This window comes from Glandiceps talaboti, chromosome 16 (genome assembly GCF_964340395.1).
Source record: "Glandiceps talaboti chromosome 16, keGlaTala1.1, whole genome shotgun sequence".
Taxonomy (NCBI): Eukaryota; Metazoa; Hemichordata; class Enteropneusta; family Spengelidae; genus Glandiceps; species Glandiceps talaboti.
In genome coordinates this window covers 2,548,730-2,574,080 of record NC_135564.1, presented here as the reverse complement: position 1 = coordinate 2,574,080, position 25,351 = coordinate 2,548,730, and the positions used below count along the sequence as shown (strand labels likewise).

General features: G+C 35.2%; 1 protein-coding gene across 1 annotated transcript in view; it reads left to right on the top strand.

Annotated features, from left to right (window-relative positions):
* The window catches only part of LOC144447854 (dynein axonemal heavy chain 6-like), a 47,325-nt gene that overhangs the window by 14,501 nt on the left and 7,473 nt on the right, over positions 1–25,351 (top strand). The window contains exons 23-61 of the mRNA XM_078137972.1: positions 305–586; positions 1,007–1,306; positions 1,581–1,734; positions 2,112–2,383; positions 2,888–3,100; positions 3,429–3,620; positions 4,016–4,212; positions 4,871–5,054; positions 5,809–6,033; positions 6,348–6,569; positions 6,958–7,105; positions 7,495–7,652; positions 7,925–8,056; positions 8,818–8,989; positions 9,267–9,562; positions 9,931–10,010; positions 10,548–10,779; positions 11,248–11,549; positions 11,715–11,781; positions 12,190–12,344; positions 12,913–13,093; positions 13,725–13,960; positions 14,652–14,814; positions 15,266–15,348; positions 15,865–16,102; positions 16,763–17,065; positions 17,653–17,838; positions 18,118–18,290; positions 18,817–18,997; positions 19,341–19,754; positions 20,159–20,305; positions 20,642–20,815; positions 21,282–21,566; positions 21,936–22,176; positions 22,653–22,753; positions 22,876–22,980; positions 23,748–23,862; positions 24,467–24,588; positions 24,917–25,087. Coding sequence (XP_077994098.1) covers positions 305–586; positions 1,007–1,306; positions 1,581–1,734; positions 2,112–2,383; positions 2,888–3,100; positions 3,429–3,620; positions 4,016–4,212; positions 4,871–5,054; positions 5,809–6,033; positions 6,348–6,569; positions 6,958–7,105; positions 7,495–7,652; positions 7,925–8,056; positions 8,818–8,989; positions 9,267–9,562; positions 9,931–10,010; positions 10,548–10,779; positions 11,248–11,549; positions 11,715–11,781; positions 12,190–12,344; positions 12,913–13,093; positions 13,725–13,960; positions 14,652–14,814; positions 15,266–15,348; positions 15,865–16,102; positions 16,763–17,065; positions 17,653–17,838; positions 18,118–18,290; positions 18,817–18,997; positions 19,341–19,754; positions 20,159–20,305; positions 20,642–20,815; positions 21,282–21,566; positions 21,936–22,176; positions 22,653–22,753; positions 22,876–22,980; positions 23,748–23,862; positions 24,467–24,588; positions 24,917–25,087 — 7,602 coding nt within the window. The remainder of the gene's footprint in view (positions 1–304; positions 587–1,006; positions 1,307–1,580; positions 1,735–2,111; positions 2,384–2,887; positions 3,101–3,428; positions 3,621–4,015; positions 4,213–4,870; positions 5,055–5,808; positions 6,034–6,347; positions 6,570–6,957; positions 7,106–7,494; positions 7,653–7,924; positions 8,057–8,817; positions 8,990–9,266; positions 9,563–9,930; positions 10,011–10,547; positions 10,780–11,247; positions 11,550–11,714; positions 11,782–12,189; positions 12,345–12,912; positions 13,094–13,724; positions 13,961–14,651; positions 14,815–15,265; positions 15,349–15,864; positions 16,103–16,762; positions 17,066–17,652; positions 17,839–18,117; positions 18,291–18,816; positions 18,998–19,340; positions 19,755–20,158; positions 20,306–20,641; positions 20,816–21,281; positions 21,567–21,935; positions 22,177–22,652; positions 22,754–22,875; positions 22,981–23,747; positions 23,863–24,466; positions 24,589–24,916; positions 25,088–25,351) is intronic.

Sequence of the window (25,351 nt, the reverse complement as noted above, 5' to 3'; positions counted from 1 at the left end):
ATCATTTATTGACAAGTCAGCATGTTTGCAGAAGAATCTCTTTAATGCCCATTGTCATGAATTTAGTTTCTCATGTTACTCTATGATCTTATTAGTGAAAGTCACAAAGGATTACATAGGATTATTCAAGTAAAGAACCTTTTAATTTGTCCTTAGTTGAAACCAAATTGTTGCTTGGCCATAACAACCTCTCTCAAAACCAAGTCGAGTCCGTGCAACATTATTCATAGGCCATTCACTACCATTACTATGTATGAAAACCATTATTCAAATTCCTGACAGCCTATTTTCATTTTGTTGGTAGAATTTAAACCAACTGGCTGGTCTGGTGCGAGGTGAGCTAACCAAATTAGCAAGAAGTATCATTGGTGCCCTGATTACAATTGATGTACACGCCAGGGATATCGTTACTGAGATGGTACGAGGAAAGGTGGATCAAACCAACAGCTTTGATTGGACGAAGAATTTACGTTATTATTGGGACTACGACATCGACAACTGTATGGTCAGAATGTCAACATCAAACTATGTGTATGGATATGAGTATCTTGGAGCTTCTCCCAGATTGGTCATAACTCCATTGACAGTGAGTAGAAATCTTCTATCAGTTGACTGTCTCCTTTTAGTGAAAAATCTTATTTTGGATATAGAAATGATTGAGTGTAGTTAAGATTTATACTGAAAGATGTACTTATTGGAATGCAATGTATGAAATGAAAGTGTTTGCTACAGTTACTGGTCCAGAACAAGACGTACATAACTCCTGTGTTGAAGGATAGGAGTGATATCTGTTTATTCAGGGCATCGTCTATATAGAAATATGTACAAAGAAAGTTATGTAAACTTGTACATTTTGTGTTAGAGAAATCACAATCAGGATAGACTCTGGTAGATCTCTATATGGAGAATAATTGTAAAATCATCATAACATCATCAAATCACTGTAGCTAAATTTTGACTTCAATGATGTCTTACTCTTACTAAATACAATCTTTTCTCTCAACAGGATCGTTGCTACTTGTGCCTCATGGGGGCACTGCAGTTAGATTTGGGTGGTGCCCCAGCTGGCCCAGCTGGTACTGGCAAAACAGAAACCACTAAAGACTTGGCCAAAGCATTAGCAAAACAATGTGTTGTATTCAATTGTTCCGATGGTCTTGATTACAAGATGATGGGTAGGTTTTTCTCTGGTCTGGCCCAGTCTGGTGCATGGTGCTGTTTTGATGAATTCAATCGTATCGACATTGAAGTCTTATCTGTGATTGCACAACAATTGATCACAATTAGGAACGCAAAGGCTGCAAAGGTAAGAGAGCAAAACCATTAGATTATAATCCTTTATTTGTTAAACCTTCATACCATTAAAAGCTTTCTGTTCACTTGTTATCTGGAGATGTTCACTTTCAGCACAATATCTTTTTTCACACTGAAGTGCTTAGAAATCTTATAAAAGTAGAACAGAGGGAAGAAATTATATAATATTTTGACATGTTATAGAGTTGTTAGTCCACAACATGCAATTTACAGTGTTGTTTACTTTTCACTATTTCACTCTGTTTCCCTTCAAATCTTCATTTCAGGTTGCAAGGTTCATGTTTGAAGGCCGTGAAATCAAGCTTGTTCCTAGTTGTGCAGCATTTATCACAATGAATCCTGGTTATGCTGGCCGTACTGAACTACCAGACAACTTGAAGGCTTTATTCAGACCCATTGCTATGATGGTACCTGATTATGGTACGTTCTACTTTCTGTTGTGAAGCACTACATACTAGGGTTGACAATTATGAGAGGGGGTTATCGAATTGAGGGTCTGAAGGATCACAATCTAGCATAAACATTTCTTTGTAATACCAATAGTGGTATAAAATGAATTATTGTAAATCTATTTTCAGATTCAGACTTGTCAATATTAAATAATTAATATAATTGGAAATATTTTCAGATTCATATTCATCGCTATTGCATTTTGGCATCATTCTCATGTTCCTAAAGTCATATTCAGATTCATATTCATAAAGTCCTATCTTTCCAACTGTTACTGAACACCATTATGTGCATGTAGCTATCCAGATGCTAATTCAAACTCTGTTGCCTTCATTCTTCTTCCACAGCCTTGATTGCTGAAGTGAGCTTGTATTCAGAAGGTTTTGAAGACTCAAGGAACCTGGCCCGTAAAATGACACAGATGTACAAACTGTGTAGTGAACAGTTATCTCAACAAGATCATTATGATTTCGGTATGAGAGCTGTCAAATCTGTACTTGTCATGGCTGGTTCACTCAAACGTGACAACCCTGAGCTTGGTGAAGATGTTGTCCTAATCAGAGCCTTGAGAGATAGTAACCTACCTAAATTTTTAACAGAAGATGCTAGTCTCTTCCAGGTAAGATTTCTCAAAACAGTTTTTTTACAATCTCTCTATTCAGTAATGGTCTGGGGATAACCTGAAAAGGGTCATGATGACCTCACTGTTGTCACATATGACGCAATTGTGCTGCAAAGAAACATGATGAGGGGGTGTTGTCAAGTCATAGAACAGCCATATACATATATGGTTAACCAGAAAACAGAGTCTTCCATGTGTACATGGTTATGGGAATAGTTTTACATTGTCATTAGATACCATATTTTTGTATAAAGACTATATCTTTTCAGCAAAATCCATTTTCTTTTGTTATCTATTGTACTATGCATTTCATGGTACTTTTGAAATGGAATAAGCCCTACTCAAAAGTGTCATTATTTACATTGTACATGGAGAGTGTAAATCATAGACCTCTGTTTGGTAGAGGGTCTATGGGTAACTGTAGCTTGGAGACTTTCCACTGGTAATGAAAGCCATCCTTCTATGTCAGTGTAGTAAAGTTATGTTACATTTCAATTACAGGCTATATTGTCAGATTTGTTCCCTGGTGTCGAGATCCCAGCACACGATTATGGCAAACTACAGGAGTACATCATTCAGTCCTTTGCATCAAAGGGACTACAGATTGTTGACACACTGGTCTTAAAAGTCATCCAGCTGTATGAAACTATGATTGTAAGACACGGTGTCATGTTAGTTGGACCTACAGGTGGTGGTAAAACCACTGTCTATGAGGTGAGTGTGTCATGTTAGTTTGACCTACTGGTGGTGGTAAAATAACTGTCTATGAGGTGAGTCATATGTAGACGCAGGAAGAGGGACATATTGATGCATATGCAAAGGGAAACGTACATACAAATGGAAAATTTTACATCCAACCTTGAATTGCACACTTTCTTTTTTAGATAAAAACCAAAGACAGACAGGAGACAAACAGAACCAGATGGAAACACATGCTGCCATACATACAAACACTCGTGCATACAAGACAGACAGACACATAAACTGAAAATTTTACAGAAAGGGAGAAAACATCTAACATTTTCTCACACTTTAATTTCAGGTTTTGAAGGATACCCTAACTAATCTCCATGCTGATGAGGTTGATGTTGACAACCCATACTACTTACCTGTACATACATTTGTACTCAACCCTAAATCTATCACTATGGGTGAACTGTACGGTGAAGTCAATAAACTAACTCTAGAATGGCAAGATGGCCTGATGGCTATGACTGTCAGACACACAGTCACTGTAAGTAAATCAAATTTCATCTTGTCTACTTTCCCGCCAAAATTTTGTAATATTTTCTGTCGTCTGCTGAACATTTTGGAAACAATTCACATTTTAATGTATATTCTGTAAAGGACTGAGTATTTTCCTGTCAATATCATCTGTGGTGAATTCTCCTGTCAAAATTCAGTTTCAAAATTTTAAAATTTTCTGTCGTCTGCTCAAAATTTTGAAAATATCTTGTGAAATGTAGTTTAGTATTCTGTTAAGTAAATAGAGTTTTCCTGCCAAAGTTATCTTTATCATACTTTGCCACCAAAATTCAACTGCAAAATTTAGATAAAAATTCTGTTATATGCTCAGTTTTAAAAAAAAAATCACACTAAATATGTATTCTTCCTTTTTTCCTTTTTTAGGACACTTCTGAAGATCACAAGTGGGTGGTATGTGATGGACCTGTTGATGCTCTATGGATTGAAAACATGAACACTGTATTGGATGACAACAAAATGTTGTGTTTAGCTAACAGTGAACGTATCAAACTAAACCCAACTATACACATGTTGTTTGAAGTCCAGGATTTGGCGGTCGCTTCTCCTGCCACTGTCAGTCGGTATGTAGAAACAGTTCTATCATTAAAAAAAGTCTAGTAAATGCTGGTATTAAAACATACTTACCTGTGTTTATAACATTTTAGTATAAAGACTACATTTACTAGTGTATAAACTTCTAAGCCTTGTGTTGATCCTTGGGAGTGTCATCTGTTGAATCATAAACCCTCCAGGGTCAATGGTTGGATAGGCATCATACATTGTGATTTCACAGCAGTGTTGTTGCTAAGGTTGGGGAACCCCGGTAACAGAAAGTGGGTAATAGTTACAGTTTCCCATACAATCTACTATAATTTTGTGTGGAAACCCTGGTAAAATGACTTAGAAACCCCAGTAGATTTTACCTGGTTACTGCCCTTAACAAAAAGCACTATCACAGTATTTGTTATTCCCTGAATTTTTATTTTGTTATGAAATTCTGTTCATACTAATACCATGTTGCCCTTGACAACCATTCAGTGTGAATACAGGTGTATATGGGAAGATAAGAGATGGGATGAAGTGGTAAAAATAAAATGAACTTAGTCAAGTCATCTTCACAAAGGAAGCATAATAAAAATAAACGAACATAGTCAAGTCATCTTCACAAAGGAAGCATGGTATTAGTAGGATATACAACTCTGTGTATCTCATTATATATCTTTACTTATTCTTTTTCAGTTGTGGTATGGTGTACATAGATCCTGATGAGTTGAAATGGATGCCATATGTAAAGACTTGGATAAAAAAACATGTAAGCAAACTGAAAGAAGAAACTTACCAGTACGTCTTGGAATTGTTTGAACAGTATATAGATGATGGTTTGAGGTTTGTCGCCAAGAAATTGACACAGGCAATGAACCAGGTGAGGAAATGAATATAATTAAAGTGGCCATATGGATGAGGATTGGGTATTTATTGTGGATTTTTTTAATTTATAAAATAATTTTATCATGGCATCCTACTTGAAAAATCAATGTGAAACAACATTGTCTAAGTCTGTGTTTGTCACTGAATACATTTCAAAAAGCCAAAAAATGTGTAAAAATGTTTGTTATTGTACGTATAATAACAAACATTTTATGCATTTATTATGCTTTTGCAGTTCATCGAACAACAAACAAGGACTTGACATATGCTGTGTCACATTGATTTTTCAAGTAGGAAGTGATGATAAAATTGTTTTGTAAATTAAAAATCCAAAATAAATACCCAATCCTCATCCATATGGCCACTTTAAAGGCTAAATAAGAAATGTTAGTTATGTCAGTAAAATTAGTGAATTAGAAATGTGCATTTATAAGTTAGCAATGTAAAATATACCAATGGGGGGAAAAAGGCTGAGTTTTACTCAGAAATCTATAAAATGGTATATATTATATACTCCAACAGTGAAAACCATGAAATAGCTCAGAAACTTACATTTGTTAAATTCCACTTGTTACTCAGAAACTAACATTTTGAAGCCTGTTGAAGTCAAATTGCACAAAATATGTCAAGTTGTCATGTCAGTGTGTTTCAAAAATCATCCAGTTGTCTCATGCTCTAAATAAGGAATGTTCTATCAGTTTCCTTGAATATTATAAATGTATGATTAATTTTGACATTGACCCTTCTAGGTGGACATTGCCAAAGTAGCAGTGCTATGTGATTTACTGGATGCTGTTGTGTTCGGTAAGAAAGCACCAGACTTCAAGCAAGACGCCACTAGACTCAACCCATTGCTGTGTTCGGCCTTTGTCTTCTGTTATCTGTGGGCTATTGGTGGTAACATCATTGAGAGCTGCTTTGATCAGTTTGACACCTTTGTCAGGAATCAGTTTGAAGACAATGGCGATGCAAAAGTAGGTCACTGACTTGTTACTATCACAGTTTCACTTATGTCTGTCTATGTATACAGTTAGCTAGTTGTCAGACAGGGGTAATACAGTTGTTGTTTTTGGTGGTGGTGGCATATTTGCCCATCTTCTGTGTTCATCTATATAAGGTTTCTTTTAGCATAGATTCCATAGGAGCACCGCAACCCATGTATTGTACCTTCTACATAACGTAGGTGTGATACTGTTGTATGTATATTATGGGCTAGATTTTGTTGATATATTAACAGCTGCCTTTATAGCTATGTCACCAATTTCTTTTCCTCCTGTTCAACCAATAGCTGCCCTCTGGTGGTGACTTGTGGAGTTGTTATATGGACTTTGACACCAAGAGAATGGACATGTGGGAGAGAATTATACCAGCTTTCAAATATAATCCTGAGATTCCATTCTTTGATATGCTGGTCCCAACTGTAGATACAGTCAGATATGGCTACCTGATGGAGAAATTACTGAGTGTGAAGCGTTCTGTGCTGTTCACTGGTACTACTGGTGTTGGCAAGGTGAGTTGTCATGGTGTTAGTCTAGTCCCTATAAGGAATCATTACAATTTACACCTCCATGCACTCACTACGTTTGCATCCTAGTCTAGTCCGTATACAGTATTATTACGATTTTTACCTCCACTCATGGTTAGTTAGAGACCATGATGGCATCCAGACTAACATGTTGTACAGTAGTAACAGCCTTCTTACTACCTACCTCAGTTAAAATCATTCTTTGATGAGGACAAACATCAAGTTATCTAGCTCTGTCACACAAGTCTTTTTAAACCCAATTCTCAATGAACTAAGTAGAATAGATGACTCAAATACAATACTCTTTTCCTTACTGTGATCTTTTGAATATTAATATTAATAAATAATATATTGTGTTTATTTTTATCATCAGTCTGTGATAGCCCGTGGTTTATTACAAAATATTGAAGAGAAAGAGGGCTATGTGTCGGTATTCATCAACTTCTCAGCTCAGACCAGCAGTATGAGAACACAGGAAATGATAGAAGGTAAACTAGAGAAGAAGAGAAAGAACATTTTAGGTGAGTAACTGAATGACATATTTTATATGTTGTGTTCTTGCATTTGAAGGGGTTAGTACCAAAAGGGTCTAATGCCCATCACTTTTAATAATTCTAATTGTGTTCATGTGTGATTTCTGATCTGTGAAATGAAGGTCGACTTATTTTCATGCACGCCTATTGTATTGCTTGTGTAGTGCATCAAGAGGAAGTCTTGATGTCAACCAGAAATCAAGTGATTGTTATCTTTGTGATGTGCCTAGGTGGTAAAACTCAATTTCATGTACCAAGAATTAGATAGGAGCATTACAGAAGTTCACATTATGTTTGATTTGTGTAGAGTATATGTATATACTTCAGTCTTACACTTTATGTTTACTCTTTCTTCCATATTTGATATATTTTTACAGGAGCACCAGCTGGTAAGCGTGTCATCATCTTTGTAGACGATTTAAACATGCCCAAACTAGATACATATGGATCACAGCCTCCTATAGAATTACTACGACAGTACCAGGACTTTGGAGGATTCTATGACAGAGAAAAACTATTCTGGAAAGAACTACATGTGAGTTATTACAGTGTTTGAAGTCCTAACAGAGAACTGTCGTGGTTCAGCATTTTGTGTGCAATCAGTTGGGAGGTCAAAATAGGTCACAGTAAGGTCAAAGTTCACACAAAAGTAGTTGATATGTAGAATTCATAGAAATATTTTGTAATAGTTCATACAAAAATCTTATCCCTAATGCAATAGGGATGTTTGTATTATGCAATTGATGTAAAATTCTGCACCTTAGAAAACAATTGTTAATAGCTATTACATTTTTTACTTCTGTACAGGACATGACATTATCGGCTGCATGTGCGCCCCCTGGAGGTGGACGAAATCCAGTCACACCACGTATGATAAGACACTTTGCAATGCTGTCCATACCAAGTGCTTCTGAGTACAGTTTAAAACATATTTTTAAGGTGGGTTCTTCCTTTTCATTTTTCTCCCTCATTCTGTTTAGATTTCGTAATGCTCTAATTCCATCATTTACCAATAGAAAAGACCACATCAGTGATAGCTAAAGTACAAAACAGTTATTGATAATACAAAGTCCCTAAAAAGAACAAAAGTTTATTATTATAAAAATCAATTTTTGTTAGCCTTTTTTTACCGTCGTCTAAAGTTTCATGGCAATTTTAGAAAACATTGATGAAGGTATTAATAGTTCATTGAAAATATAGAGATAGGTACAAATTGTATATTTTAAACTTTCCATTAAACCTGCACTAGATGTAACTGGTGGATTATTTTTATCAGACAACTAACAACATATTCACTAAAAATTGTTAAAATACCAATAATTAGACATTGAATATGTTGATTAGGGATTGATTGTATCTGTAAGTAGTAAAGCAACAGTTTGAAATTGTGATGATTTGGGTGCTGATTTTTGGGTGCGGACCCAGAATCAATTTGATTGGATTGATTGTACTATATCTATTGTGTGTAAATCTGCACAATATTTATCTACACTGATGATTTATTGATATTCATAGTGTATGATATTATGAGTTAGTTAGTTAATTATATCCCAGCGATACAAAAAACATTCCTGTTGCAGCTAGTGCAGCTTTGAGTTGTCCTTATTTTGTGTATTTATACGCGTTACTTTTTAAAAAGTTCAATTTTGACTATTTGATTTCCGTCATAACATTCCTTCCATCCATATATACCTACACAGTCTATCATCACTGGTTTCCTGGTTGACTTCCCTGCAAGTGTTAAAGCCTGTGGTGAATCCATTGTTAGTGCTGCTGTAGAAATCTATGGCCGTATGAGTACCGATCTGCTTCCTACACCTGCCAAGTCTCACTATGTCTTTAACCTCCGTGATTTGTCTAAATGTGTACAAGGTAAGACAGATAAATATATCATTAATCTATATTTACTGTTGTTAATTTGTACAATGTTTTTTATTATTGTACTTGGTAGTTTAATACCGTGGTAATTCTACTTTTAAGTTTGTGTATTCAGTTGGAAATCTATTGTGCTTCAAATGTACCAGTACCAGTCAGCAAAGAATGAGTACTAAGTGACTGTATATGTATACGCAGTTTGTTTTAAAGATACCATCAAATGAAGTTTGTCTTGTATTGAAACTTAATAAATGTTGTTTCACCCTCTCATCAGGTATCTTACAAGCTGATGCCAGCAGCATACGGAATGAGGAGCAGACTTTCCGACTGTTTTGCCATGAATCCCAGCGTGTTTTCCATGACAGGTTGATCAATCATGAAGACAAGCGTTACTTCCATGAAATGTTGGCTGAGATGGCCGGCAAATATTTCAGTCAAAACATTGACCCAGACTCGTTTGTCAAAGAACCCATTATCTTTGGTGACTTCATGAAAATGGGTGCTGATGAGTCAGAAAAACTATATGAAGATATCCCAAACTTGACAAAACTTAAGAATGTTTTAGTAGATGTAAGTTTATTTGTTTTAGTTTCATTTATCTTGTGAGAACAATTTACAAAGTGTGTATTCTGTATGGGACAAAAATAATGATACGGTTTTAAAATAAGATTTTATAAGAAAATTGACCCTGATGTTGAGAATTTCTCACTGCCTATATGTGTTACTGAGCCAGCACAAGTTCTAAAGTATAAACCAAATCAACATGAGATAAAATCCCCAAAAAATGCCAAGATCTAAATTTTGTTGTACACGTAACTGTTTTGTATCAGTTATCCCGGTTATTTTATTTAGCAAGACATAATAGTAATTATTAACCATGATTTGTTATATCCTATCATTGAAACTAAATCATTTCTTTCTACATTTTTCCTAACCAGTATCTGGATGACTACAACATGAGCTCACCAAAAGAAATGAAGTTGGTGTTTTTCTTGGATGCCATTGAACATGTTGCCAGGTGAATAGATTTCATCCTTGTATCAGTTTCACACTATTCCCAGTTTAGTAGCTATACCCTTGGGCAATTCCGCTAACTTTACAAGGGACCACATGTTGCATAGTGACAAAGGTGCTAACACTGTTGAGGGTTTGTGCCCCAGAGGTACTTTCATCCCTGGCTTTTGTTAGGAAAACTTCCAAGTGTAGATCTGAGGTTTTACTACCAGACTAATAACTATTCCCATGTATGTAATCCATAGATCTATAAAAATGGAAGATGTGTAGCTCATTTGACATTTAACCCATTTTATGTGAAAATTAGTTTGGTCAGCATAGTAATATTGTCCACAGTGGGTAGCCAAAGAATGAAATAACAGAAATTAAGTGGCACATAGACAAAAAGCACAAAGTGAGATAAATAGTGATCACTTTTTACTGTGTATGTGAAAACAGAAGGACTTATAGATTAGTTGTTCTATCTCAAACCTTGTTGAAATGTACTCCCTGGATCCATCCATGATGCATTTCTCATTTGCTTGCTATTCCCTTATTTCAGAATTGCTCGTATGATCCGTCAAGAGAGAGGTAATGCACTGTTAGTTGGTGTTGGTGGTACTGGTAAACAGTCACTGACACGATTAGCATCACATATCTGTAACTACAAGTGTTTCCAGATTGAACTGAGCAGAGGTTACGATTACGCTGCCTTCCATGAAGATCTGAAAAAGTTGTATGACATGGCTGGTGTTGCTGGAGACAACACTGTATTCTTGTTTACAGACACACAGGTAATACCATCTCCCAATTACTGTCACATTTGACCTTCAGTGAAAATTTCTCCTTCTCATTGATAATGCTATCCATTCATTAGTTTTATAAGAATGGATAGTGCCACCAACAAAAAAATCCAACATTAACTTTTGTTGAAAATGTACTTTTGTAGTAGTAGAAGTAGTGATGGATGGTGGTGGTGGTGGTGGTGGTGGTGGTGGTGGTGGTGGTGGTGGTAGGGTGATGGTGCGGGTGGTGGTTGTGAGGGTGAGGGTGAGGGTGATGGTGGGGGTGGGGGTGGTGGTGGTGTGGGTGGTGGCGGTGGCTTTTACCATCTTTAAACCTCTTTCTCCCAGGGGTATTTGTATATATACAAGTAACTACTAGTTGGGAGAAAGAGGACTAAATATCTTGAAATTTTGAAATCCATAAAGACGTTGTTTTTAATTCTATTTTACCATCTTTCAATTTCTTGCCAAAACTAGATTGTTGTTGAGGAATTTTTGGAAGACATAAACAATATTTTAAACTCTGGTGAAGTACCCAACTTATTTGAAGCTGATGAATATGAAAGAGTTATCATGGCAGTCAGACCTAAAGCTAAAGAAGCAGGTATTCCTGAAGGAAACCGAGATGAAATCTTCAACTTCTTTATCAACCAAGTACGATCCAATCTGCATATCGTCCTCTGTATGAGTCCTGTCGGTGATTCATTCCGAGCTCGTTGTCGTATGTTTCCATCACTTGTCAACTGCTGTACCATTGATTGGTTTATTGAATGGCCAAGGTAAGTAGATAGCAAGTGGTTTTCGAATTTTTTCAATTTCTCAAAATATACAAATTAGTCAATATAAAAAAGTTGAATGTACAAGAAGTATTTCTCGTAATCAGGGATAGGGGTTGCAAACAAATTTGATATTTAATGACCAATGTTTTTCTTTGTTGTTTACAGGGAAGCTCTGTTATCAGTATCCCAGTCATTCTTTGAACAGATAGATCTTGGTGAAGATGAATTAAAGGTAAGTCAGTCTATTATCTCCATAGTGCAAATTGATTGCAAAGCTGTGACATATATAAAATACACACCCAAGAGCTGTCACTTCATATTATTTGTCTCGTAATGCAATGAAGATGACAATTGAAGTGTACATTTGTATGTCATCTTTCTGGATGTGTGAAGATCAATGATTTATGGTATCACTTCATCTAGACCTTGGGGTAATTCTGCCAACTTTAAACATGACTAGTGGTTGCATAGTACCAAAGGGTGCTGTCAAGGGCATGCCGGTCAGAAGTACTGTCATCCTTGGCGTTTGTGTGGCAACTTTTCAAGCACATATCTTGGTCTTACTGCAAGACTAGGTAGCACTGTCACTCAAAATTGAAATCTATCTTAATTATAATGATCATCTTTTTCAAAATTTCAGGGCAAAATATCTGAAATGTGTGTTGAAATTCACACCAGTGTAAGTGACATGGCAGAGAGATACTATGCTGAATTACGACGTCGTTATTACACCACACCTACTAGCTACTTAGAACTAATCAATCTTTACCTTGGCATGCTGAGCGAGAAGAAAAAGTAAGTCATCTCCCAGTCTTCCAAAGCAGTAGTAGAATACATACCACTTTCTAGTGTTACAGTTTTATTGAAATTACTTGCTGACTTTGAGCTTTATTTATTGCCAAAGTATTCTAATTGTGTGACAAAACTCAGGAAGTCATGTTGAGGTTATGACCATGCAGTAATCTGAAAGTACAGTGCAGGTGGTATATTCTGAAGAATGTACTTCCACTCGCTAAATTAGTGTGACTAACAGTCCAGTCAGAATGGGTGAGCAGCAAAGCCTGCCACCATGGTTAACACCTACCAACCATGGTGGGCTGCCATGAACAACCAACCACACAGCTGCTGGAGTTAACATCAGCATTCCAGTCACAATGGTCAACCATCTATTAACCATAGTCAAACACTATGGACAACCACCCAGTCAATGTGGTCAACTACCCAACAACCATGGTCAATCACACACCCACCATGGTCAATACATAGTTAACTACCATCAATCATCAACCATGAACAAGATCCTCTTCTTGAAATCAGAATTATACAAACTTTGAACTAATAACACTAAACCTTGTACACACAGACAACTTGTCAATGCCCGTAACAGAATCAAGTCTGGTCTGGATAAGATCCTTGAAACAAACGTACTTGTGGCTGAAATGGAAGTGACATTGACTGCCTTGAAACCTGAACTTGAGCAGAAGTCCAAAAACACTGAAGCACTGATGGATAGACTTGCTATTGACCAGGAAGAAGCTGACAAAGTAAGTTGTTAGGCTGTATAGTTGTCAATGTCATTGTCTATAACTTTGATAGTTGAGTGAAAATGAGAAAGACTGCTGCAATGTAAAATTACTCTACAACCTGAAACACTAGAGACTTTGTATTATATGTTGTTAATATTGCCATTTACTCCATAAGTACACCACACTTTCCTGCCTAATATAAAGTAAACAGATTTTCTCGATTTCTGTAACTTTTGACTTTACTTTATGCATGTTTCTGCCGTCATTATCTGAAGGAAGTTCTCTCTTGTTTTTGTGACATGTCACTAGATAGCAGATTATCTGTACATGTGATGCTGACCATCGAATTGGCTCTACACCTGAAATAGATAAAAACAAAAGAATTTCTTATACATACCATAGAGGTCATCATTGTAGTCAAGACATTAATAAACTTGTATCTCTTGATAACATAATATTTTAAGTATTGTTCACACATGAAGATGACAAGGGGCATGGCTTTATACCTTCATTTTGTTTGAAATAAATTGAAATAAATAATAAATAAAAGCAAAAGAAAATTTTTTGATAGGTGGGAGAGGTCATCATTTCAGTCAACACATGTGAAATGTTTTGCTAAAACTGTATGTGATTTATTTTATCATTTTAGGTGCGTAAAGTAGTGATGGAAGATGAGGCTGTAGCCAGAGTAAAGGCTGAGGAAACCCAAGCAATAGCTGATGATGCACAGCGTGATTTAGATGAAGCCTTACCAGCATTGGAGGCTGCTAATAAAGCCTTAGATTCATTGGATAAAAGTGATATCTCTGAAATCAAAGCTTTCACCAAACCACCTGAAATGGTCCAAACTGTCATGGAAGCTGTGTGTATTATCCTTGGTGTCAAGTAAGTCACTTTTAATTTAACAGCAAGACTGAACTTTGATTAGATTGTTGTCTTGGACTAGTCTGTAAAGTACACTGTCATGACGCCCTCAAGCATTGGCCAACCCATTTTACAGACAGTTGAGGGCAGAGCTAAAGCAACACCATTGCCAACACTGCTAGTTTTGCTATTTTTTGGGTGTTTCTCACACAAGATTTCAGCTCCCCCCCCCCCCCCCCCATTTGAACCCTGTGAAATTGTTGATACTTTATAAGTATTTAGTAATTACTCATTCACCTCCAGAAATCCCACTTGATTTGAATTGTCATGGGTTAACCATTCCAGTGATGTGATTGGTTGAATCTGCCCTACACACATCTTATCAAGCTTACAGGAGATGAATGATGTTTGTGAACTTGGTGACAACTTAAACTTTCATTTGTCTATGCATAGATATTAGAGAAAGACCTCTCTACAACATCTATGGTCTTTGTAATTCCAGAAGTAAATCATGACTATAACAAGACAACCAATCTAGCACAGGATTGGCCAAACCTATGCTACATTTAATATCTATTCTGTTTGGCAAAACTTGTCCTGAGAAAGACCAATAGATAAATTTGTTTTTTGTCATACACATATTTCATTCATTTCAAGTAGTAATCAACTAATACCAATTTTCATAAAATTTAAATTTTTTGTTTATTTTCAGACCTGAGTGGTCAGCAGCTAAGAGTTTACTTGGAGATGCCAATTTCTTGAAGAAAATGGTAGATTATGATAAAGACAATATTCCAGAATCCACTTTGAGGAAACTGAAGAAATATATTGAAAATCCTAAATTTGTACCAGAGATTGTTGAGAAAACTTCCAAAGTAAGTATACCTAGTAACACTGAAGTAAAGCACCTTCTTACACATCAAGTGTAAAGTATACTGTTTCAATTGGTCTATTTACAACAAGCCAAGCATGTGGCCTTTCTAATGTGGTCAATTAGTAAATGAAACAGTATACTTTTACACTTGATATGGATGCTATAAATGATTGTGGAACATATAGAAAATGTTTTACTTTGGTGTCATGGGTTGTATTTTCAGTAATCAGTTTATCTTATGATGTAATAAAAAAATAATTTATTTGCAAACAAATATTTACTTTTCAATAACATTTCAGTTTCAGGGTGAATATTTTTTCTTCATCCTATAAATAACCTTTTTTGTCTCTGGTAATGAGTTAAATTCTAATAAAATATTGTAATTTCTTCGATGGTTTACGATAAAACTTAATATTTAAGTTCATATTTCCATTTGTTTTTCTGTTTTCCAGGCTTGTAAGTCCATGTGCATGTGGGTGAGAGCTATGGACTTATATTCTAAAGTATTTAAAACTGTACAACCAAAGAAAGACAAGTAAGTAATAGTTAATGTTGAATTTACTCTTAGTTATTTTTGACCTGGAAATATTTACGTGAATTACCATACTTAATGATAAAACAAATGATCTTTTGTAAAGAATGAATGTTCATGAACAATTTAGGTTCATAGTTATAAATCAGAAATTTCTATTCACATAGTAAAGAAGTGTTGGAAAATAAACCCTACATTTTTGCTGATGTCTTGTCAGCATCATCAGAGGTATACTACCATTACCAAACCTAAGTCCAGATGCAGGTATCCAGATCTGAGATTTAGTTCATCACATCTCACAGACCATTTGCATTGTAATATACCCCTGACAATGCTGACAAAATATCGGCAAAAATTTTGTCCCATTTCGAAAAAAAAAAATTCTGTGAATAGAAATTTTCATTCATAACTATAGAGATCTTTAAAATATTTTGATTTGTGAATCTTTCTTGCTGAAAATATTAGTGTAATATACTTCTCCTTAAATGTTTTAATTTGTGAATCTTCGTCATTCAACAGGTTAGCAGCAGCTGAAGCCGAGTTGGCTACAACAATGGCTATCTTAAAGGAGAAACAAGATAAACTTGCGGCAGTAGAAGCTAAGATTGCAGAACTGCAGGCACAGTATGAAGAAAGTGTAGACGAGAAAGATAAACTTCAGAAGAAGATGGCTTTGACAACAGCCAGGTTAAAAAGAGCCGGCAAACTTCAACTGGCGTTAGGAGATGAACAAGTCAGATGGGCTGAGAGTGTTAAGGTATGTTTATGTCACTTCCTACAATTTGTCATGGTGGCATATCATTAAAATTATGAATGAAACAAATATGTTACTCTTTAGGAGCTGATGTCAAATTAGGTTTAAAACTTTAGATGGAAAAATTGATCCAGAACAACAGAATTATTGTAATTCAAGACATTGGATTCAAATGTTGGATGTTTAAGCATCTAATTCATGGATTGCAACTTATATAAATTTATTAATGATCATAAATATCCATTTCATGAAGAGAACAAATCCTGCTCCATATTTGGTATGAACTAATTTGCATGATTATGCTAAGTACACACTTTGCATATGTCTCCATATTTGGTATTAACTAATTTGCATGATTATGCTAAGTACACACTTTGCATATCTCTCCATATTTGGTATGAACTAATTTGTATGATTATGCTAAGTACACTTTGCATATGTTTCCATAGTTGGTATGAAATGATTTGCATGATTATGCTAAGTACACAACAGAGTTTTAGTATTCATAGTCAGAAAACAAATTTACATCAAACTCATCTAAAATGACATAATGTAAAAATTTTGATTCATGAATCATAAATGATCTATTTTCCTGTGTTTATAGAATTACTGCACTTGTAAACAGATCTTGAACTAACTATCTAATATGATATTCCCTCCTAGGATTATGATATTGAAATCGGCAATGTTGTCGGCAATGTATTTGTGGCGGCTGCCTGTGTTGCCTACTACGGTGCCTTCACTAGTACATATCGAAATGAACTGGTGGAAAGATGGACAGAGAGATGTAAGGAGCTTGAAATTCCAGTCAGTGATGATCTCAGTCTTGTCAAAGTCTTAGCTGATTCTTTTGAAATTCGTCAATGGAATGCTGATGGTTTACCCAGAGATACTGTGTCTACTGAGAATGCCATTTTAGTTACTAGAGGAAGAAGATGGCCATTGATGATTGACCCACAAGATCAGGTACGAATTTCCCGCCAAACTTGTAGTACAATATTTACAATTTTTTGAATTTTTACAAATTTTTAGATTTGTTTTTAACTTTACGTAATTCTACTTGGTAAACAATCTTGCAGAAATTTGTTCAAAAATTTCATATGTTTATAAGCCTTCCAAACTTTTTTACCAATCTCCGAGACGATGCGTAATTTCTGTCAAGTATGTGGTTCAAATTTCAAAAACAAATTCAACTTTTTCAAATTGTTTTTAATTATATGGCACCTGTCAAGATCTTTTTTACCCAGTAAAAAGCATTTAAATAATACAACAAAATTTGTAATATGAATAAAAAAACTAAAATGTTAAGTGATATTTAAAAGTTTTATTTTTTATTTTATTTTTTAAATTTAAAAAAAAAAAAAGAAGAAAATAAACAGTTTTATTGCTAAACTTTGAAAAGCTAGGACCAGGTATGACTTTGTCTCTATCCTGTCAATGATAACTATGTACACAATGCAAAATTATAAAGTTTTGCTTCTGAAAATGACAAAATTTCTAGCCTATGAAAGTTACGTTTTTAAACACCACTTGTAATGTTTTATTTCTTGCAGGCCAATCGCTGGATCCGTAACAGAGAAATCAAAAATGGTTTGAAGGTCATCAAGTTAACAGACGGAAACTTCTTGAGAACTCTAGAAAATGCAATCCGTCTTGGGATGCCAGTATTACTTGAAGAAGTCGGAGAAACCTTAGACCCTGCACTAGAACCTATACTCCTCAAACAAACATACATGTCGGTAAGTTTTCATTATGACTATGTGAGTACAACCATGGTACATAAAGAATACAACATTGGTACATAAAAACAAAAGTTTTCCACATTTGGCTGCTAGAGGGCAGAATGTTCAGGGATAGAGATTACAGAATGACTATATTCGGCATAGACTCATAGCAAATGACAGGTATAGATTATTTCAAATACCTGATGTATTGTCATGAAGAACAGAGTTTACGAATCACATTTTGTAACTGGTTTAGTTATACACATTAAATTTCATTTCCATTTTTTCTCCCAGGGTGGTCGTTTGCTGATTCGTCTTGGTGATAGTGACATTGACTATGATAAGAACTTCCGGTTCTACATGACAACAAAGATGGCTAATCCACACTATCTGCCAGAAATTTGTATCAAAGTCACCATCATTAACTTCACTGTCACTAAGTCTGGTTTAGAAGATCAAGTCTTGAGGTAAAAAAACTTGAAAACATCTTTATACAATAGTTTATCCAAATTTCTTTACAAAATACTTATTATAAATATATGAATGTTCTCTATTTGTGTGGCATGTGGTATGGTAGAATAGAGTTATGCATATTATATACTTTGCATATGTCTCCATATTTGGTATGAACTGATTTGCATGATTATGCTTAGTACACATTTTGCATATGATTGTCCGTGTTTGGTATGAATTGACTATCACTGTGCAAATTAGTTACATGCCCCAAATCTGTATATTTGTGTATCTCTCAGACTCGGCTTTAATTACTATACAATGTAATTTCCTGGATGGATAATCCATACTTGTATTAACAGAATTAAGCTTTTGATTATTATGCAAATTGATAAATTTGTATGTAGATTTGAAGTTTTCCATGATCCATGTCAAGAGTGTGTACAGTTAGATAAATCCTTTTTATAAACTTTGTGATGATAGATAAATGACACTCTCTCTTCTCAATCTTCACAATTTGTTTACGTTTTCGTCCAACAGTGACGTGGTGAGTCTTGAGAGGCCAGACTTAGAAGAACAACGAAACCAGTTGATTGTCAGAATCAATGCAGATAGAAATCAGCTCAAGGCCATTGAAGACCGTATTTTGAATTTATTATTTAATTCTGAAGGAAATATTCTGGATAATGAGGAGTTGATCAATACATTAAATGAGTCTAAGGTATGAACTCTTAATGCTTTCATCAAATGTTGTGTCAACAATTTTTAAGCGACAATGTTTGCATTTTAATGACTCTGTGATCCAAAAATTGAATGTAAAGTTTCTCAGTTATGATGAGGTGTGCTTGTCACCATTGGTTCAACGTTTTGTCATGTGGAATATAATGTACCAAACATCTTTTAGTTTCTGACCACAGTCCCTCTATCACAGGGACTGTGTTCTGACTTTTCAAAAGATTTGTCTTACAATCACACCTTGAGACACCAAATATTACTTTGTGCTAAAGCCTTCCATATGTTCTGTGTCATTCATATAAAGTCTATATTTTATCTTACCACTGTAGGTTACCTCTGGTGTCATCAAGAAACGTCTTGCAGAAGCAGAACAGACAGAGGAGAAGATCTCATTAGCTCGTGAGAAATACCGTCCTGTTGCTGCTCGCGGTTCAGTCATGTATTTTGTGGTGGCATCCCTAGCTGAGATTGATCCTATGTATCAGTATTCACTCAAGTATTTCAAACAACTTTTCAATAACACTATTGAAAGTAGTGAAAAATCTGATGATTTGCAAACCAGATTGAGAATCTGTTTGGACCAAACAACAATCAATGTCTACTCCAACGTTGCCCGAGGTCTCTTTGAAACTCACAAGTTGGTGTTTTCATTTATGCTGTGTGGTGATATCATGAGGCTGGAAGAAAAGATCAATGATCTAGAATGGAATTATTTCCTCAGAGGAACTGCTGGTATGGATAAGGTAAGATAAAACTCTGTACAGTTCTCTTGGTATTTATTGGTTCAAAACTGGTCACATGACTGTAGTCTTTATTGATTGGTTTATAGCAAGTCATATGATATGGCCTTCTGCTATTGGTTCAGAACAATTCATATGGCAGGTCTCTACCATTGGCTCAAATTTGTCACATGACAGTTTCCTGCTATTGGCTGAAAGTTGACATAAATAATCAGCTGTTCTGCTCTCTACGCACATCTCATTCTTTTTAGGATTTTAAATGTACAGGTTTTGAAAAAATTACTCAATATCAAATTCACAGTTTATGAAAAAGCTACTCAATTTTCCCACTAAAATCTTGATATATGTAAGGATTGCGTGCTAATCTGTGTTTTTTGACTGTAAATTCTGTAAATGTTGTATTACAGTCATATCCACCAAAACCAGAGAAGGAATGGTTGTCAGAGTTTACATGGAAGGCAGCCTGTGATCTACACGATACATTACCAGCATTTAAAAACATTACCAAAGAAATACTAGCCACACCAGTATGGTGCAAAGTAGGAGACTTAGAGGTAAGACAAAGTTACAACTTCTCTCTCTTTTTGGTATTGCACTTTAGTAATTTCCTACTTACCATCTCTTTATTTGGTGAAACTTACTTGAGGAAATGTAAACTCACTAAGACTGCAACCAAACGTTTTTTCTTGCAAAAACCGGTTTGAACTGGAATGTTCTAGTTGGCTTCTCATTACACTTCATGAAGACTTGCATGTTAATAAAGAGTTTCTTGACTTTAATGAAATTCTGTTGTAAATTTTTATACTAAAAATTATTTTGTTTCACTTTATATTCTGAGTCTTGATTTGTTTGTTTTTTTGTGTTGATGGTTATAATTTCTATTTTTGTAGGTTCGTTTGAATCCAGAGAAAGATGATGACTATGGTCCTGAACCAGTGTATGAACCTCCTAAAGAGGATGAAGAACCCAGCGCTGAAGATGAAATGAAGATAAAAGGACACTGGAATACAAGACTGACAGACTTCCAGAAACTCATTATGATTAAATCATTTAAGGAAGAAAAGGTACTATAAAATACTTTACTTCTTTGCCTGTAGTTGTTATAAAATAGCAAACATTTGAGTAAGCTAGGGAGTATCATGGAAGGAAAGTGTGATATAACTAGTCTAATCTGGATTTGTCCAGTATGATTCAATTTATTCGTATGTTTATTTTTTTTTGTTTTCTGCTTGATTCTAGTTTGAGCCGGTTTGATGCAGTTGTAGTCTTATGTTGAACAACATTTATTGCTTGATAGTTTAAACAAGGTTTTCATTTATACTGACCTTTCTTGAATATTTATAAATAACAAGTATAGTTTTGTCAAAATGTTGAGTTTGCCAATATTCTTGTCAACAGTTGATGAGCCCTTGTAGTCTCAGCTTTGCTACAGGTACATTGTAAAAAGTTGCGATATAAAAATAATGTAATGTAATGTAACATAACAAAATATAACATAATATGTATGAATTCTACTCTTTCATGTCCTAGGTTGTATTTGCCGTGACTGACTTTGTAAAGGGTAACTTAGGTCAGACGTTTATTGAGACTCCACCCACAGACTTGGCAACGTTGTATGAAGACATGTCACCCAGTACTCCTTTAGTCTTTGTTCTAAGTACAGGATCAGATCCCATGGGGGCTTTCCAAAGATTTGCCAGAGATCGTGGATTCTCTGAAAGAATCCTGGCTATTTCACTTGGACAAGGACAGGGTCCTGTGGCAGAGAAGTTGATAGCTGAAGCTAGAAAGAGTGGAGATTGGGTGTTCCTACAGGTAATGTTAATAACTGTCAAGATAGTATACATTATGTAGTATATCAGTGACTTGTAGATATTCTCAAATGAAATCAAAACTAGAACAATTGTAGTCTGAAGTGGAAATCAAGGACTTTGTACTTACCTTATATCAGCCCCCCCCCCCCCCCCCATATTTCTTTCTTTGACCGTTTGATTCTCTTTTATTGTCTGCTATTATTATACCTGCCTTTCTTTCTCTCTCTGTCTTGTCACCACTGCCTTCTCTCTCTCCACCATCCAATCCCTCCTTCCAATGTGTTCCCCCCCCCACCTGTAATATGCACTCATACCCATCTGGTCTCTGAAATCCTAATAATGCAATCAAAACCAAACTTTCTATTTCCAGAATTGTCACTTGGCAGCATCCTGGATGTTGTCCATGGAAAACATCATTAAAGGCATGTCAGAACCTGGAGCAGAAATCCATGATGAATTCCGTCTTTTCCTGAGTTCCATGCCTACCAAATTCTTCCCTGTGACAGTGTTACAGAACAGTGTCAAAGTTACCAATGAACCACCCAAAGGTTTGAGAGCCAACACTAGAAGAGCCTTCACTGAGTTAACACCACAGTGGTTTGAAGAACATAGTAAGTACAATGAAGTCATGTGACAAATATACTACTACCACGCCCTCTAGTGTTAGTGAGTGAACAAGGTTGGAGGTTCTTGTTGAAAGCTCTCATGTTTCTACCGGGTGTTTCTAGTAGTGTGACATCAGTTTAAACAATTTTCAGTATAGTGAAGGAAAATGTTATTAACTTTTTTTCTTCAGATTTGTGAGGGAAACATTGTCCAAAATTGTTTCAATGCTTTCAAGACAAAATAAATGAACAATTTGAAGGAAGAAAACACAAGGTGAAAAGAAAGTAACATTTATTCCCTACATGAATTTTCTAGACTAATTGTAATCAGCAGCTAGAGGAATTATCAAGATCTGTCTACATCCAAGTATATTTTGACCCATTTGTTCATCAACACACTCAGCGTAGTTACTCTTGACAGTGGTAGTTCATTCATGGGGTAATTCAGATCTTAACTCTTCCATTTTGTGTCTACTTTTCAGTTCTTGGATTGGATTGGCGTAAGATGATCTTTGGTGTTTGTTTCTTCCATGCTATTATCCAGGAAAGGAAAAAGTTTGGACCACTTGGTTGGAATATCAAGGTAACTAACGGAACAGTAAAATGTGTTCTTATATTTCCAATGTCTGTTATTTCAAGTTCACTTTCTAGTATTGATAGTAGAATATTTTCTGACAAGATACAATGTTTTTTGTTGACTTTCAGTACGAGTTCAATGATAGTGACCGTGAATGTGCCCTAGAAAACCTGAAGATGTATTGTTCTGATGGTGAAATACCATGGGATGCATTAGAATACATTACAGGAGAGGTAAGACATGTTTGTCTATCATCAACATTTTAATATACTGTTATATACCAGTGGTATACTTATGTACTTGGGAAAGCTGGTTGACATATTTTGATATACATGTACTGTCATATACCAGTGGTATACTTTAATGTACTTGGACAAGCTGGTTGACACATTTCAAATAACAATATCTATACCATTGGTATACTCCTGTATTTTGGAAAGCTGGTTGACACATTTTATTGATGTTTAACAACTGCAGTGAATCATATATAGATGCACTAAATTTTGTAAAACTTGCATTATACACATGTATTATGATTTGGCTGTACATTCCTGAAACCCATAGAAATAATGTTAGTCAGAATTTCAGTAAAGTGCTCGAACACTTCTGAATAATGTTGTTTCTGTTAGCTTCACATGCATACAACAATGTTGGCAAGAGGTATATTGTAATTTAACAATATATCCGTAAATTCAGACTAATACATTCTGATAATGATAATGAAATTTATTTCGCATTTAGTGGCTATCAACCCAAAATACACATACAAACAAATAAAGCAAGATAAAAAGTATAATGATTGCATACGTACATTGAACGAAAAGAATATTTTCTGGAGGCATGCAAAATATCCATAGGGTGTGTGTCATTATGGGAACTCTCGACATGGAGATAAATATTGCCTTTGATTTACCCAGCTTTCCAGTAGTGTTTTACAGCGATATGTAGGACCATACAATTGACACAAATCATAGATTGACCCTTGACCTTTCTTTCCCAGATTACATATGGTGGCCGTGTAACAGATATATGGGATCAGAGATGTTTACGTACTGTACTTCAGAGATTCTTTGCTCCTCACACCATGCAAGAAGGATATAAATATTCTGACTCAGGTTAGCTAATACTGTAATATAATATATGTCTTATTATTAATATCTTTTGATAACACTCCATACCTTTCTCCTGAACTTATACTTCCATTAGAGTACTGTCTGTACAATGATGAACATATAACTTTTTATTAAAAAGTCAGATGTTATTCCCCCAATATTTTTCTTCGTTCAGCTAAGAAAAATATGAGTGACCTAAGATATCTTTGTCACAAGTATTTTCCAGCTGAATGAAGAAAATATTGGAGAATAACATAATTATATCAGGGCCAGTAATATCAAAGAAAAATCAGGGAAAGTAATGGCCATTTTGAACGTTTTGACTCATATTTTGAACACAGCAGAACCAATGACGTGTGTTGTTGTGACGTAGAATGACCAGAATATATATTCCGTAATGGTATTTTTCGTTCAACTTGGCTTGTGCATGGTATAATCATTCATATTAAGCTCTGATAAAGTTACAGTGCTGCTGCAAATAATACAAAGTAATTGGTGTACGTTGTTTTCAGAGATGTTTCCATCGTACAGGACAATGTCAAACTTGTATTTAGGCTATTGAGATGATTCTCTCTAATGTCGATATTGTGTTTTTTTATCATTACAGGAATATACTATGCACCAACCCATGACACATTGCAAGAATTCCGTCACTACATTGAACAACTGCCAATCATAGATGAACCCGAAGTATTTGGTATGCATGAAAATGCTAATCTGGCCTTCCAGGTGAGTAGTCTGTAATGATGTCATCAGCCTGCGTTAATAGGAAAGGGAGATTAGACCATGTCCACAATGGCTGATCTGTCGGTCAAAGTAGAAGGGACGTGGAGTTACTGATTTGTAAATCATAAAAGGAAGGTGGAGTTACTGATTGTGTCAATCATAGTAAATCATTCGTAAAGGAAAATCTGAACTGTTTCTAGCAATCCTGGACCAATATTTTTTAATTTATATACAAAACATGAATTTGAAGAATGTTTTGGTGTGAAAAGACATTTTTTGTACAGCTGCAAGGTGATTAAAACTAATTTCTATTTTTTATTGTCATCATCAGATTCAAGAAACTAATGCACTTATATACACAATACTGGATGTACAACCACGTATGGCAAGTACTGGTGGTGGCAAAAGTAATGATGAAATTGTCTTTGAACTAGCTGACAGTATCTTAGAAAAACTACCAGACAAACTGGATATTGAAGAAGCCAACCAAGAAATGTTTAAGGTGAGTTTAGTGACAGACGTGTTTTTCTAAATAGAAGAGACCTTAAAATGAACAAAAGGTAGAAAAGTATGAAATTTAATATTTCAAGTAATTGTTAAGTTGTCAGGCCAAAAAAGAAAAAAGAAAAAAAGAATTGTTTCTGGTCATTGTGCACATCACTACAATACACTCCGCATAAAGTCTGCAGATCTGGGGGAAAAACACAAAAATAACCCTCCCAACATTAATAGCTGCTTCAGTGAAGACTACTGCAGAGCCAACCGT